Raw genomic sequence first — 17272 nt, 5'->3', positions numbered from 1 at the left:
TATTTTCCAAGTTTCTGAATTTCTTTTGTTGCTTCACATGTTGGCAAGGAGGATTTGACCATGAGCAGAATCCTCCTTGTCGTTATTCTACCAAAGGGGTTGGACCAACTAACTGAAACAGTATTTTCTTTAGTCTAACACCTAACATGTCCACTGTTGCACTGTAGAACTTTACCCTGACCTGGGGTATCAGTGTCCACCAGCACCAAGTTTTCTGATGGACTGATGCAACTAAGCTTTATGTTTCACTATTATGTTCATCTCATTTGTTTGAAAATCATGCTCTGTTTTCTGCACTAGATTTCCTTTGGGCGTGTCGAATTGTGACGAGTTATGAAAAGGTATGTTCTCCATGATTGAGTGAGTCATCTCCTTTGGAATATTTATGTGCTACTTTTTTGTCTCTGGATACACTTTACACAACACCCCCCAATCTATTCTAGGGCGTAGCTGCTTATTCTGTTGGTGATCCCTAAGAGATCTTCCCAACAAACATTACCTGTTTAATGAGATGTTTGAACTAACAGAGCAGGTTAGAATATAAGCATAGAAGCAACTCAGGGAGTATCATTGCTACTCCTCTGAGGATCTCAGCATTGCAAGATGGTGACTGATAAGAAAATAATCAGTCTTACTGTCAAGGTTGGATTGGTGCTGTTTGCAGTATGCATTCTTGCGCCGATTTCGCTCATGGTGCTATTCAGGCATGCAGTTCCTCTGCAGACATGTAAGTTATGGTTGCTTTGACATTTTGGCCTGTTGATGAATAGAGAGTGCTCCTGCCGGTTGCTCTAGGAAAAACACATTTTGGGGTCTTGTTTCTGCCAGTTTTACGTTCATTTACTCTATTTTGTGTTTGCAGTGAGGTTGCTGTTTTCAGCTGGTCCAACATCTTCAGTGATGTGGGAAGAAGAAAAGATGGACTCTGCAAACAAAGGGGAGCTGCTGTGTGAGTGTGACATGTCGAGCCTAAGATCAGATGTATGCGAGCTGAAGGGCGATGTCCGGGTAATCCTCTCCAACGTCACCATCATTGCCCTCCTCCATCCCTCTGTCTCTGTGAGGCGCCGGTCATGGAGGATGAAGCCGCACGCGAGGAAGAATGATGGCCACACGCTCGCCAATGTCACAGAGGTGTTGGTGTCGGTCACCCCTTCATCACCTTACGCTCCGGGATGCACGGCCGAGAGTGCCGCCCCTGCGGTGGTCTTCTCAGTCGGCGGCTACGCAGGCAACATGTTCCATGACTTCACCGACGTACTCATCCCGCTCTTCATCACCGCCAGCCGGTTCCGCAGCGACGCGCACCTCCTTGTCAGCGACGCCCCACCGTGGTGGCTTGACAAGTACCGACCGCTGCTCCGGGGGCTCTCCCGCCACGCTGTCATTGACATGGACAGGCAAAGCGCAGAAGTGCTCTGCTACCCTCATGTGGTCGTCGGCCTCAGCTTCCACAAGGAGATGAGTATCGACACCGCGAAGACTCTCGGTGGGCACTACTCCATGGCCGGCTTTGCCCACCTTGCCCGGAGATCCTATGGCCTCGAGAGGGATACTGCCATCCGGCTGCTACATGGCAGTGACAATATCGAGAGCCCGCGACGCCCCAGGCTGCTCATCATTTCCCGGAAGACAACCAGGGCGTTCACCAACATGGGGGCTGTTGCACAGGCGGCAGCCATGCTTGGCTACGAGGTGATCGTCGGCGAGGCGGAGCAGCACTCGGACCTGCCCGCCTTTGCACGGCTGGTGAACTCGTGCGACGTGCTGGTGGGCGTTCATGGTGCTGGGCTCACCAACCTGGTGTTCCTCCCGCCAGGGGCTGTGGTGGTACAGGTGGTGCCGCTGGGTGGGCTGGAGGCCATGGCGAGGGACGACTTCGGGGAGCCGGCTGGCGACATGGGGCTCAGTTACGTGCAGTACCGCATCGCCGTCGGGGAGAGCACACTGGCGGAGCTGTACCCACGTGACCACCGTGTGCTGAGGGACCTGGCGCTCCGGTCGGAGTACCTGGTCGGCCAGAACGTCACGCTCGATGTCGCTCGGTTCAGTGGCGCCTTGTCCCGTGCTCTGGAGCTTCTTCACCATTAGAAGACACTCCACAGGGCGTAGATTGTTTACAAGATAATTAGTCAAGTGTTTTACTACTGCAGTAAAATAAAGGGTCTGGCTAAATCATGTGTGAGCTGTTGGATCGCTGTCACACGGTCAGAAGGCAAATTCGAAGGCTAATCTAGGGACTAAACTCTCTCACTCAACTAAGGATTAGCAATTCCATAAGATATAGTGAAACATAACACAAATTGGAACAACCAAGGTTGAATCAGGTATCTCTTCAGATTTTAGTATTGTGTCGGACTTGAAAAAAAAATTGTGCACCATGCTCTGTTCTCTGCATAATTTTATTTTGGCATGGGCAGTTATTATGATCTGTGAAAAAGGTGTGTAAACCGTAATTCGGTTAGAAAGATTTCTCTGCTGTTTCTGTCAGAGGATACACTTCAATATGTAACCATGCTGTTTTCGCTTTTCACTGTAAATAATGGATCATTTAAGATTTCTGGTACGCCGTACTTCACTTTTTATATTCAACCGCAAATGCACAATAATGCTACTCATAGTTCCTACCAACCCAGAAGGTGGGTGAGACACATAATTTGCTTCATTTGTTACTTTCCCTGGTGGTGTTTGATCATCCAATTTTACACTGAGAATCTGAGATGCATAATCTATTCTAGGCCTTAGTTTATTATCCTGTTGTTGACTCCTACGTACAACAATAGGTGGGCTGTTGGATCTCTAACGCACGGTAAAAATCTGGGGCTAATCCAGTGGCTAAGCTCTTACTCAACTGAGAATAACAATTCCATAAGGTAACTCTTCATATTTTACTATCGTGTTGTTTTGATTTTATTTTTCTGCGCATCATGCTTTGTTTTCTGCTATAGACTTTATGTTGGCATGTGCAATTGTTATGAGTTGTGGAAAAAAGGAGTGTAAGCCATAATTCGATTAGAAAGATTTCATTTCACTGCTAATTTTGTCCAAGGATACGCCTCAACATATATAACCAGGCCGCTTTTGCTTTTAACTGTAAATAATGGAATTCTGGCACTTCACTTTATACCATAACAAACTTGGGGACTTTCAACTGCAAAGGCCAAATAGTGCTACCCAAAAGGTGAGCCAGACACACAGCTTGCTACTTTTGTTACTTTCCCTGGTTGGTGGTGTTTTCTCATCCAACTTTACACTGACATGCATAATCTATTCTAGGCCTTAGTTTCCTCTCCTGCTGTTGAATCCTAAAAGATCTCCCAACAAATATTACTTGTTCAGTGAGATGTTTGGACTAACAGAGCAGTGGGTAGTGGTGCTGTTTGGAGGATGCATTATTGTACACCATTTTGCTTGTGAAGATGTTCAGGCACAATGCACTTCTTCTGTGAACATGTAATTGTCTATTGCCGTTTTGGAGGTTTAACAAATAGGCAGTACTCCATCCCGGCATAAAAAAATGGGAACATTTTGGGGTCTTATTCCTGCCAATGATGTTATTTTACTTGCTTGACATTTTGTGTTCTCAACACTAGAAGTAGGCATGCAAATGTACATTTCAACCAAGTATATAGGTATTACATGAGATTCTAGTTGTTCTTAGCCTTGTATTCTTGTACCCTTGAAAGGCTTGACAGTAATAATCTGTATCAATTTAAGTCTCAAAACTAACTTTCTATACATGAAGTCTTTTGCTCACAAGTACAATCTTCACGGGTAATCGATTTCCACCATTGCTATTACTTGCTCGCATCCAACCACAACCCTACATAAATCAGTCAGTATGTTGTATGATATAAATTTCAACCCGTCCGGCCCGGGAGCCTTGTCGCTTGGCATTTGGTTTATGGCGTCTCGCACTTCCTCCAAAGAAATGCGCTCTGCAAGGGAAGCCAAGTGGTCTCAAGTCCAAGCTCCTCCCAGTTGAAGTCCACAGTTCTGTTGTTGCCTCGCCCCATGACCGCGGAGAAGTGGTCATGGATGATGCCCTCTTTATGATCATTCTTGCACTTTCGTCGTTGCTCTCCAACCACTGTCCCCTCCTGCTCGCCGATGACAAGGGCCGTGGAGGCTTAGGAGCTTCAATTTCGAATTTTTTTAAGTCTCCCTGCCTGGGTTCACCAAAGTTGTCTCCAAGGCTTGCCCCGAGCACACTGGCCATGTTGAACCATTCCAAGTCTTGCACCATAAGCTGAAGAAGACCGGCATTCGCCTCTCCTCTTGGAGTAGAGGCTTGTTCTCTAAAGCCAAACTCCATCATCATGCCGCCCTGCTTGTTACCCTCCATCTTGACATGACCCAGGAGGCGCGTTCCCTCTCCTGCGGAGTTGGACCTTCATGCTATACTTAAAAGGAGGGTCATTGGCTTCACGGTCCTTGACAGAGCCAGAAAAAGGCAGTGTGCGTGTCTCGCCAACCTTAAAAGAAGGTGATGCCAACACCAAGTTTTTCCACCGCCGGCTCAAAGCTAGAAGGAGAAAGAAGAACATTCATCAGATCTTACATCCGATTAATAGATCCAGACAGCCACTCCTAAAAAAAAAAATCCAAACACGCGTTGGGGTTCCATCAGCGATATCCACATGACTGGAACTTCCATAAGTTTCAGTGACTTCTGTTTGCAGGAATAACATAAAACAGAAAGAAACGAACACTGGCACATGATCAAAATCCGACACACAGATCAGAAGTGACTGGAATCTATTTGTGTTTTCAGTCGCCCGTACAATAGACGAACAGAAGTGCTACAAATATCATCAAATCCGAGTTTCAACACGACTTATATAAGTACAAATACAAGTGGCATCCCACCATAATAATAGCATAGTATTACAACATTATGGCACACAGCTGGTGGGCAGCAAAATGCAGCTTAACGAAACCCATAAATAACTTTTATTTCTTGGAAACTCATAATCCGCAACACTCCAATGCTCTAGGGGGACTAGACAGCAGGTATGTCGTTACCATTCGTCGAAGGTTGTGCCTCGCCATCACTAGCAGCAGCAGCTTTTCTTTTGGCAGTGAATTTTGCATATGCGTACCTCGAGCAGTTTATGAGAAACATCAAACCTAAAATGCATCCATTGATGATGAATAGACCTTTGAAGCTTCGTGAACTGAGTCGTGAGAAGCTAGTGTCTGGACTGCCATAATCCAGTGACAAAATCCGATCCCCAAACCATTTCCTCTCAATATCAGAACCTTCAGACCCTTCTATTAAATTGAGCATGGCCTTGGAAAGATCCTCCACCAACGGAGAGCCTTTAGGAAAAGCCTGACCAAGAGTACAACATATTATTAGGTGAAGCCAAGTTAGGACGCTCCAAAACTTGAGCATAAGTTTCAAGGAACTTACAAAACCAAAACCGACCGTCCTGTCAATGGGGCCAACCTTCTGGAAATCTTTTCCGTACAGCAAGAGGAAAGAGTTTATGTATGGTGTCTCATCAAAGATGGCAGATACCCCTCCTTCCTTAGACCCCTTCCTCAATGCGTCTGCATATTCCTCCCGAGTGCTAAAAGACATCATCTGGCGGTCCTCAAAATGGAGCCTCCTCAGCATCGAGTGCACAAATGATCCGTTCTGGTATCCAACATAGTCACCTTTGTGCAAAAGTTGCATTGGGTCAGTCACCAAAGGTTGGAGCCTCTTTGCAGTTAACATTGACGACAAGCTGGCTGTGTAGCTCTGCACTATAACTAGCAGTACAAAGCACCAGGACACCATAATAACTTTTGACTGAAGGCTTTTGAACTTTTGATCTGTCATGGAATTATCAATTACAGTGAAAGAAATGATGTTGTCAGTGAACTATACTACAAATCTATGCAGGGTTCATGATTTTGCATAGAATAAGGTTGACTGTAAGGACATACCATGCGTAGAAGTCCCAGTGGAGAATGCAAAGTAAAAATAAGTGTTGAGCTGTTTCCATTTGGAACCCTGGACTTGATCATTTACAGGCTTTTCAATCGTGCATACAACTAGGCCAGTGAATACAATAAACACTACCATAGCAATCCAAAGGTCAGTCGTCAGTGGCTTTAAGAAGATCCACATCGTTGGTTCATCCTCATCTTTCCTAGCTAGGACAAGCATAGACACACCGGACTCTGTGTATGGCACTGTGAAGTCTACATACCTAGTCCGATTGGCAATAATTGTCACATCACCCACTGCTCCATCATATGTCTACCACCAAACAATGAAAACAAAATAAATTAGTGAATAAAATAAATAATGATTGGAATTCAATGGCAAGGAAATTAGTTATAAAATAATTAGCGCCAACCTTGAAGTAAACCTGTGATACCAGTTTATCATATGAATTTGCACAGTCGTAGGGCATGTACTTGAAGGGTAGTGCATATGGTAGTTTCTTCACAGCAGCCTCAAAGACATCAATGCAGTAGCCAGTGACACTTTGCATACTAGAGTTAGGATTCTCAACTTTGACAAAAACCTTAAAATCCCGTCTCACGGGCACAGCAATCTGCAGTATCTTGCCATTTGCTGGGAAGTCCCAACCTCTAGGCACTGTAATTGAATCACCTGGCCAAATGACAGCTCTCAGGACTTGACCAGCTTTTGCCCTACGTCTAGCTTGGCCTGGTCTAGTGCTAGAGTTGAGAAAAGCTGAGAGTCCATAACCAGGGCTCCAAAACCCAATGCGTCTAATCTTCTCTTCAATCACATTGACGATCTCATATTGTGGAACCGGCAAATGCCTATCAACAAACCTGAATCTCCCAGCCAATCCATAAAACTCCCCACCTATTATGGAAGCTAGGAGTTCTGGGCCAGCAGGAGATGGTTGCAGATCATCTACTAACTTGCCCATATAACCTGTGGTAGATCCTAGATTTAAGGATCTGGGCCTCTTGGATTTCTCTGTTGCAGATGCAATTGCCCATACCACATCATATGCCCAATACTGGAACATGGTCGGTTTTGCCACCCTAACATCAGGATCTTGATGGTATTTGGCTCTGTATCGAGTGACAAACCGATCCATGAAACCAGTAATCCTTGTAGACTTTGCTACATATGGACGGAAACCAACAACACCCAGCATGGTTTCAGTGGTATGTTGGGGGAGCACATCAAGGGCAATGCCGATGTCATCCGTGACCATCCAGACATAGCCTTCAGTCAGCATACCGATTGCTGAAGCCCGAGCAAATAGGCGGGCAGCGTCGGCTGGCAACATATGGACGATGAAGACACGCGTCTGCATGGTCATGAGCTTGTATAGTTCCGCATCAATGCGGTCACCGGGGCAAGAAGTAGGGATGGCAGAGCGGTTAATGACATGGACATCAACGGCTTCAAGGGCGTCGGTAATGGAAGGGAGAATGCCAGCACCGTAGTTGTTGTCCTCATAGACAAGAACAACATTTTTCCAGCCGTAGGACTTGACAAAGGCAGCAATCGAAGCTGCTTGGAAGGAGCCCTTGACACAAGCACGAAGGAAGTATGGGACATGATATTGAGTAACTGTATCACCTGTTGCAGAGGAAGTGATGACGGGAACCTTGGTGGTATTTGCTAGGTAGGTCAGGAATTCTGCTTGTAAAGTATTCTGCGGACCGATGACAATCCCAACCTTTTTGTTATTGATGAGATCTAGTGCTGCAAGACAAAATGATGATCAACTCAGTTCAGAAAAGAATTCATCACATCTGGCTTATTTGGTAAAAGTAAAGTGAAAGCATGCACTTAAAAATAGCATGCGAAATTAAGAGTCAATAACAGCATGTGTTTTCTAGATGTTTGATTCTACATGGCTTCTCGTACGCTAGAAATTAAGAGTCCCTTAGAAGAACATAGACCGGTATAATTTTCCAGCTTTAGTAGTACTTGTTTTTCTGCTAGTGAACATTGGTTCTGCAGCATTCCCTTAGAAGAAATGCCATCAAAGAACATGATGATCAACTCAGTTAAAAAAAGAAGCATTCATCACATCTGGCTTGTTTGGTGAAAGTAAAGCGAAAACATGAACTTGCGAAAAAACATGTGAAATTAAGAGTCAATAGCAGCATGTGTAGATTTCCTGCTTTAGTACTTGTATTTTTCGGTTAGTTATAAAATTGGTTCTGCGGCATTCCCTCAGAAGAACTGCCATCAAAGATCAGGGGACATGTCTTTAAACTTATAATATACCCTGCTAAGAATTGCAATTAAACTGGTTCTTCATGAATAAATTTGTGTATAGTCTGGCCATTTGCCCTGTATCTGTAATCTGTATGTAATGCACCAGCCTGGGCTGAGCGTGCGGCCACGCAAAGAGGAACAAACGGGGGAGACTGCTTGCCGGGACGCACGGAACATGCTCGACGAAATGTGGAACCTAACCTGAGAAAGCTTATGACGAGGCACCTGGCAGCGAGGACCGAGGAAGGGAAGCGGAGGTCGTTGAGGCAGACGTCGAGCAGATGGGGCTTCACCGACGTGGCCGCGCTCGCGCCGCGCGCAGACACTCCGACGCCTCCGCCGTCATCGTGACCGGCCGCCACTGACACGCCTTATCGCCTATTCGGCTGGGATTCTGCTGCTGCGGTGGCGCGAGGGGAAGAGGCCGGCACAGGTGGCCTCCGGCGGCGGGGAGCTGCCGCACCGCCCGGCACAGTGGCGCGGGCCGCCCCAGGTAGGAGGCCGAGCACGGCAAGCGAGCAGCGTTAGGGTACTACGGGCGCGCGGCGGAGCAGCCGAGTACGGCAAGCGAGCGGTGCGGGCTGGCAGCCGGAGGGAGGTCTCAGGAACGCCCCGCCTGTCCGAGCGGTGGCGGCCATGGCCCATGGGGACTGGTGCGCGTCTGCCCGAGGGGTCAGTTCTTTTCGGCGATTCTTCCATTATCGCCCCTCTCCCCAGCTTCTTCAGAATCGTCACTCCATATACTTTTTACAATTTTATCTACTCCCTTCGTTTAGAATTATTTGTCTCGGATATGGATGTATCTAAAACTATAATACATCTAGATACATCTATTTCTACGACAAGTAATTCCGAACGAAAGAAGTAGTTAAAGTCTAATTAGTTAGGATTATAAAAAACATATGGAGTAACGATTCTGAGAGAAGCTGGGCGCCCAAAAGAACTGGCCTTAGATGTGCTTTGGTAAAGCTGATATTTCTTTTCTTATACTCCATCTCGTTTCTAAATATTTGTATCTATAAAGATTTTGACAAGTGACTACATACACAGTAAAATAAATGAATCTACACTTTAAAATATGTTTATATACATATGTATATGGTACTTATTTGGAATATTAAAAAAACAAATATTTAGGAACAGAGGGAGTAATATTTATAATCTTTCATAACTACTCCCTTCGTCCTATAATGTAAGACGTTTTTTGCCTTTAAACCATACTCCCTCCATTTCAGAATATAATGCGCCCGCGCTTCCCGAGGTCCAACTTTGACCATAAATTTAATCAACGAGACAAACTGTGGCGGGAGAAAAAAATTATATAATTGAAAACTTCTTTTGAATACGAATTCACTGATATAGTTTTTGCTCCCGCCGCAATCGGTCTTTATAGTTAAATTTACGGTCAAAGTTAAAGCACGAGGATAGAGAAAGCATTACATTGTGGAATGAAGGGAGTATTACCTTATGAGACCGAGGAAGTACTAGATTTGCCTTTAATTTTATTATTATTGAGGTAATTATGTGCAAAAGTTGACCATAGCTGTCAATTGAATCGGTACTTATTTAATTATCAGGAAAACATGATTTTATTTGGTTAACCAATAATGTGGGGTAGTTGTGGAGAGGTTTTAAAGCAAATCCGTGAGATAAATCCACAAAAACCTTAGTTATTTTTTGGGTACAAGCGACATTCATCATCTAACCTCTCTCTCCCCACCTGCCCCCACTTCTTTTTTTTGGTTTTTTCAAAATAAATTGCCGGTTTTCCTTTAGAAACGCCTCAAACGGCCCATCTCTTTAAGTTAATAAGTACTGACCAAATTGCCCTTTCTGGGTTTACATGGCTCACTTATTTCGACGTTCACCTTTGCCCATAATATTTGAACACAAAAACTTGCGTATGTCACCAAAAATCGCACCATTCGATTCGTGTTAAAATGTAGTTCAAACATAATCTTCTCTCCTATTTAAAAATTACATGAGGTTTTGTTGCCCGTAATTTCTTACGTCCTCTCTTCGCACCCTATCTTCTCTGTTTTCGGTTTTTGTAGATTTTCCCACCTATTTTTTTAGTCCGCTTCAAGTGGCCCACGTCTTATTTTACTTATAAAAATAAAATCATGTTTTTTGTAAGTCAATGAGTACTATCCAATTACCATTTTTGGTAAGCAATCACATTGACAATAAATGACTGGTAGATTACAATGATTGCCAACAAATTATTAATTCAACCGTTATATCTCGCGGGCCATTATCTAGTCAAAATATTAATCTTCTAACTACATTTTTCCTTTAACTATATTTTGCCTTTTTTTGTTTCTTTCTTGTGTTGATTGAAACTATATTTTGCTTAACATATGGTTTTAAAATACTAGCGCCTTCATCCATATTTTCAATTCTGAAGTTCAACACATCGGTCCAACTCAATGGGCCTAAGAGCAGTAAAATGGTAGATAAGACGGTATTTTTCATATGCATTATATGTCATCTAGATAATCCAAAACATGCTCTATAATAGATTGTCTCTTTCATATACTATCTGTAGCAATTGTTGTTTTTCATGATTTAAAATCAATAATATTGATCCAGAAATATGTCAAGGTGGTTAGTTTGGATTGTTCAAGGTTTATGTCTCACTTTAATAAAGCCAGCCATGATGTTTGAATTTTTAATAAAGCTAGCCATGATGGCCTTCTCCTAAAAAAGCAGGAAACTACTCCCTCTGTCCCAGAATATAAGAACGTTTTTGACACTATGCTAACGTTAAAAACGTTCTTATATTTTGGGACGGAGGGAGTAAAAAATAAGACCAGGCCCATAATTCATATTAAAAATTAACTATTGGCCCACCATTGCCCAAAATTCTAGATCCGCCCCTGGCTCTATCCTCATCCTCGCGTGGCCATCGTCTGGAAGCATGTGATGTTTATGTCTCACTTTAAGTTTTTTGTTCCCCAACCCCACAACATGGCAACAAAGTAGTGGCAGGATATATAATCAGCCTTGCACTTTGATATGTTGGCTTTTGTATATCTAGTGCTAGTACATAAATAAGAAAGGTTAACTGATTCGCAAAATAACAAAATAAAAAAGGATAACCAGCCTTGCAAGGTTTTTTCTTTTCTTTGCGGGTGAGCCTTGCATGTTGTTTATCCTCGAATCAAGTGGAATAGTGGATTGTAATTGATGCTTTGATAAAGTACGAGTACGTACCTGCGGATGCGGCGGCGACGACGCTGCGGTTGGAGTCCCTGACGTGGAGCTTCACCCTGGTGGTGTACCCGGGGTGCGCGGCATAGAAGTCGTGCACCGCCATCTCCATGCCGAGGAGGCTCTTCTTCCCCAGCCCAGTCGCCAGGTCCAGTATCACCCCGACGTCCAACGGAACGCTCGCCACTACCGGCGCCGTTCCAGTCGTTGCCACCGCCGCGGCAGCAGCGGCGCAGTGACCGGCGAGGAGCGGGAGGAAGAGGAGCTGGTGGAAGACGCTCGTTGATGCTACACGGGAAGCCATGGTGATGCGCATGGTGAGAGGAGAGCACGTAGGGTGGTAGTACGCCGTGGTACTAGATGAAAGCAGGCTCTTATAAGGTTGGTTAAGTACGTAAGCTAGTAGCAGCAAAGTTACTACACGCACGCGTTATTGCCGGCCGGCCGGGCTTCTTCGCGCTTGCTTCTCTTCCTCGTGCACGACCGTTGGCTCCTCCAGTACACTAGTAAACTGCGTGCACTGCACTCCAATGAGAGAGAGTGCAGCGTTACCTAATGGATAAGATGTACAGTGCCTAACCTAGCTACGGTTGCATCGAAAAGAATACTCATACTCCACTAATATAAGACTCATGTTGTTTAGTTTAGCCGATGAAATGGGGAGGGAGGCACGAGCAGGCGCAGCAGCAACTCCCAGGCTACTTCACCGAACCGGCACTGTAGCTACTCTCGCACGCGGCATGCACACGGAAAACACATGGCCCGCCTGCAAACCAAACCACCACTCCCCAAACAGGCCCGGTGGAGGTCACGCGAGGGGCTGTGCCGCGTATTTGTTTATTTGTTTTAGCAGAGAAGGGGCCCCGGAGGAGCCAGGCAAGAAAACCTCAAAGTACAGAGCAGTCCTTGGTGTTGGGGGAGAGAAAGAGAATTGTGCAACACATAATTTGATTGATCGTACTCCCTCCTTCCATTTATATAGGGCCTAATGCGTTTTTCGAGACTAACTTTGACCAAATGTTAGAGCAATAATATATGACATGCAACTTACACAAAGCACATCATCAAATTCGTATGTGAAAGAAGCTTTCAATGATATAATTTTCACATTATGCATGTCATGTAGTATTAATTTTATCAATAGTCAAAAGCGGTCTTGAAAAACGCATTAGGCCCTATATAGATGGAAGGAGGGAGTATGCCGCAGCATATATACAGTACACGAGGCATCCAATATCTCAACCATATCCTCAGTACAAGGAAGGGGTCGAGAGATATGGCGCATAGACTGGACCGAAACTCCTCGAAGGTGGGCGTCGGTACGTAACCCCTTGATCATAACATTGGCAAACTGCTGAGCGGTAGGGACATGCAGGACGCGGATGCGCCCGAGAGCCACCTGCTCATGCACGAAGTGTATGTCGAGCTCGACGTGCTTCGTGCGATAATGATGAATGGGGTTGGCAGAGACGTTGTCACGGCACACAACGGTATAGTCTTGGGCACATCAAGATGCAACTCCTAAAGAAGCTGGCATAGGCATGAGCACTCGGTGACAGCGTTGGCCATGGCCCTGTACTCCGCCTCAAGACTAGAGCGTGGCACAACGGGTTATCGTTTAGGCGACCACGATATGAGCGAGGGCCCGAGGTAGACACAGTAGCCGAAGGTGGAGCGATGAGTGTCAGGACAGCCGGCCTAGTCGGCATCAGAGTATGCAATCATGGCGGTTGATGGTGGCAGGCCTGAGCAGGCGTACGGCCACAACCTTGGCCCTAGGCCAGGCAGCCTGATCGGGCTGCCCGCTACCACCAGACCCACCGCCAGTACCGGATCCGGAGGGCGGAGCGGTGCCAGGTGCGGCCGATGGGAACCACCATGGTCCCGAGTCATGGGCGAGCGTCGCCACAGAAAGGGGATCGAAGGTGGCCCAGACGGCGACTAGGGAGTGACAGGGCCTATCCAGCCAAGATGGCGCGAGGGGGAGCCCCGCCGCCGCCTACGACGGCCACCGGCGGTGGGGGAGGGGAGAGCAGGAGGTGGGGGCTAGTTGCGGCGGCTAAGGTATCACCCCAAGTCGCCCAGGGAGGACGACGTGGGGGTGAGGGGGTCCGTCTTCCATGGGCAACTCTGTAGTGCGCCACATGGCAGTCTGCCGCGAACATGCTGGACGTTGCGAAGCTGGCATCTCCTCCCATTGTGGGCATGGAGGCCTTCACGTCGAACCGGTTCAAGTAATCGGAGCGGTAGGTCTGCCAAACCACGCCATGGACATCCTCCGTGAGCGCCTCGAACTTGAAGGTCAGCTCGAGGTGCGTGATGCAGTCATTGGCGGTGATGCCGTAGTGATGCACCCTCGAGTCCTCCTAGGTGATGGGCACGATGTTCGCCCTGATGCTAAACTTTCCGTCAAGGGCGATCAACACGCCATTGGCCGCCTTTGTGTGAGTGACAGACAACTCGGGGACGAGGCTGGACATGCACTTGTTGGCACCATCGGTGGGGAGGTGCACAGGCTCACCGTACAGGGTGATATCTGAAGGAAATATGCCCTAGAGGCAATAATAAAGTTATTATTTATTTCCTTATTTCATGATAAATGTTTATCATTCATGCTAGAATTGTATTAACCGGAAATGTAATACATGTGTGAATACATAGACAAACAGAGTGTCACTAGTATGCCTCTACTTGACTAGCTCGTTAATCAAAGATGGTTATGTTCTCTAACCATAGACATGAGTTGTCATTTGATAAACGGGATCACATCATTAGGAGAATGATGTGATTGACTTGACCCATTCCGTAAGCTTAGCACTTGATCGTTTTAGTTTACTGCTATTGCTTTCTTCATGACTTATACATGTTCCTATGACTATGAGATTATGCAACTCCCGATTACCGGAGGAACACTTTGTGTGCTACTAAACGTCACAACGTAACTGGGTGATTATAAAGGTGCTCTACATGTGTCTCCGATGGTACTTGTTGAGTTGGCATAGATCGAGATTAGGATTTGTCACTCCAATTGTCAGAGAGGTATCTCTGGGCCCTCTCGGTAATGCACATCACTATAAGCCTTACAAGCAATGCAACTAATGAGTTAGTTGCGGAATAGTGCATTACGAAACGAGTAAAGAGACTTGTTGGTGACGAGATTGAACTAGGTATGAAGATACTGACGATCGAATCTCGGGCAAATAACATACCGATGACAAAGGGAACAACGTATGTTGTTATGCGGTTTGACCAATAAAGATCTTCGTAGAATATGTAGGAGCCAATATGAACATCCAGGTTCCGCTATTGGTTATTGACCGGAGACATGTCTCGGTCATGTCTACATAGTTCTCAAACCCGTAGGGTCCACACGCTTAACGTTCAGTGACGATCGGTATTATAAGTTTATGTGATTTGATGTACCGAAGGTAGTTCGGAGTCCCGGATGAGATCGGGGACATGACGAGGAGTCTCGAAATGGTCGAGATGTAAAGATCGATATATTGAACGACTATATTCGAACATCGGAAAGGTTCCGAGTGATTCGGGTTTTTTTAAGTACCGAGGAGTTACGGGAATACAGGGAAGAAGTATTGGGCCTCATGGGCCAAGTGGTGGAAGAGAGGAGGCAGGGCGCCCCCCCTAGCCGAAACCAAATTGGATTAGGGGGTCGCCCCTCCTTTCCTCCTTTCCTTCCTCTCCTTCCTTCTCCCCTTCCCCCTTCCTTTCCTCCTCCTAGTAGGAGTAGGAAAGGGGAGTCCTACTCCTACTAGGAGGAGGACTCCTCCTCCTGGCGCGCCCTACAGGGGCCGGCCGGCCTCCCCCCTTACTCCTTTATATATGGGGGCAGGGGGGCACCCTAGAACACACAAGTTGATCATTGATCCCTTAGCCGTGTGCGGTGCCCCCCTCCATCATAATCCACCTCGATCATATCGTAGCGGTGCTTAGGCGAAGCCCTGCGTCGGTAGCAACATCATCACCGTCATCACGCCATCGTGCTGACGGAACTCTCCCATGAAGCTCTGCTGGATCGGAGTTCGTGGGATGTCATCGAGCTGAACGTGTGCTGAACTCGGAGGTGCCGTGCGTTTGATACTTGGATCGGTCAGATCGTGAAGACATTCGACTACTTCAACCGCGTTCTCTTAACGCTTCCGCTTATGGTCTACGAGGGTACGTGGACGTTACTCTTCCCTCTCGTTGCTATGCATCATCATGATCTTGCGTGTGCATTGGAATTTTTTTGAAATTACTACGTTCCTCAACAATCTCGAGGTGCTCGACAGTGTCGTCCCAGATGACGGTCTTCCTGGCGTCGACGTAGAGGTGGTGGCCACCGTCGAAGAGAACGGCGATGGCCTGCATCCAGGTGAAGTCTCGAGACATGCTGTTGTGGCCACTCTTGCCAATGAAGTGCGCGTTGATGTGAAGATCATGGTCGAAGACGACGCAGAAGTCAGCATCCCTGCGGCCGTGGAAGTAGAAGGTGTTGCCGTCCGCCGATGAACCGTGGATCGCCGCACGCCCCTGGCGTGTTGCACACTGCACACACGCACATATAGCCATGAACCAGCACAGTCGGTCAATGCTACAATGTACTCCCTTAGTGTTAAAGAAATACTTTTATATTATGAGACGGAGGGAGTATATTTTACTAATTACGTAAGAGACTCCATTGGTTGTTGGTAGATGGAAATGCTCATCGCAGACGGGTTTGCACGTGTTGCTCCCATTGTGGGTAGTAGGAAGGGCAGTCCATGTTCCGGTTAAAGCAGTAGGGGTTCTCCTTGCGGCTCTCGATGCACTTTGACGCTCATCGGCTTCGGTTTTGGCTTCGGCCCCTGCACCTTGGGTGGGCTCTCCGGCGAACCCCGGGCCTTGGGCGGGCTCTCAGGCGGACCCTGGCCTTGGGTGGGCTCTGAGGCGGGCTCTCAGGAGGCCCTTGTGCCTTGGGTGGGCTCTCAGGTGGACCCTGGGCCTTGCGAGGGCTCTGAGGCGGGCTCACTGGAGGGCCCTAGGCCTTGGGTGGGCTCTCCGGAGGGCCCTTGGGCTTGTCTTCCTTGGGCTGGGGCCATGGCCCGGACTGCGCGGTGGCGGCGGTGAGCAGGAGGACGGCAGCCGCCAAAGCGAGCAAGACTCCGAGGTGCCTCGCCATTGCCAAGGCCCTCAAGCTGTTACTACAGTGTAGCCTTGGTAGTGTCTTTGATGCTGGTGATCTATGTAAATGGGTACATTTGCATGCATGGTTCCTGGGTAATTTGTAGGCGACCCATGGAGATCCAGCTAGCTCCCATCGTACGCGCCGCTCGCTTGTCAACGCCGGTATATCTCCACCCGAACGATATACGGCGCTTTATTTCACCCGAACGATATATGGTGCTTTATGCTGGCCACTACACATCCGTGCTAGTTTATATAAGTCCTCTTTATATATTATGTCAAATTTTGACTAGAGATTTAACTAATAAAATATTAATGCATGTCATAAAAAATTGCATCGTTGAATTCATATTTAAACATAGTTTTTAATTATATTATTTTTCATGATATGCATTAACATTTTGTTAGTTAATTTTAGGGAAACGTTTCCCATCAACCGGTGGATTACAGGCACCGCGTCCGTGTCTCGTACATTTACCACGTGTCCTTATCCTTATCCACTCTTCATGCTTCTTATCCATTCGTTATTTTTCCCTTCCTCTCAATGTCGCTCACCCTCTCGCCTGCAGTCGTGCTCCAGGACCGCCATCGCAAGGCCACCGCCGGTGATCGTCGGAGGACGCCGCTGGTCGTCCTTTCTCCTCTCCTAGCGCTCCCTATGCTCGCAGCCATGGCCGCCGC

The 17272-nt window shown here is 46.9% G+C and overlaps 2 protein-coding genes across 2 annotated transcripts; one reads left to right on the top strand and one right to left on the bottom strand.

Moving 5' to 3' along the window:
* Positions 1–174: 174 nt before the first annotated feature.
* On the top strand, positions 175–2566 carry LOC123059847 (alpha-1,3-arabinosyltransferase XAT3). Its single transcript, XM_044482369.1, has 3 exons — positions 175–341; positions 528–727; positions 863–2566. The coding sequence occupies exons 2-3, from the start codon at positions 604–606 to the stop codon at positions 2089–2091; spliced, it is 1353 nt and encodes a 450-aa protein (XP_044338304.1). The 5' UTR covers positions 175–341; positions 528–603; the 3' UTR covers positions 2092–2566.
* Positions 2567–4743: 2177 nt separating this feature from the next.
* Positions 4744–12006, bottom strand: LOC123059844 (glutamate receptor 2.7). The gene is made up of 5 exons (XM_044482366.1): positions 11432–12006; positions 6354–7693; positions 5938–6253; positions 5417–5823; positions 4744–5335 (listed from the first exon to the last, which is right to left on the bottom strand). The coding sequence occupies exons 1-5, from the start codon at positions 11742–11744 to the stop codon at positions 5003–5005; spliced, it is 2709 nt and encodes a 902-aa protein (XP_044338301.1). The 5' UTR covers positions 11745–12006; the 3' UTR covers positions 4744–5002.
* Between the last annotated feature and the right edge of the window lie 5266 nt (positions 12007–17272).

Source organism: Triticum aestivum, chromosome 3A, assembly GCF_018294505.1.
Source record: "Triticum aestivum cultivar Chinese Spring chromosome 3A, IWGSC CS RefSeq v2.1, whole genome shotgun sequence".
In the NCBI taxonomy this organism is placed as follows: Eukaryota; Viridiplantae; Streptophyta; class Magnoliopsida; order Poales; family Poaceae; genus Triticum; species Triticum aestivum.
The sequence above is the reverse complement of the archived record's forward strand: the minus strand, read 5'-3'. Positions and strand labels throughout refer to the sequence as shown.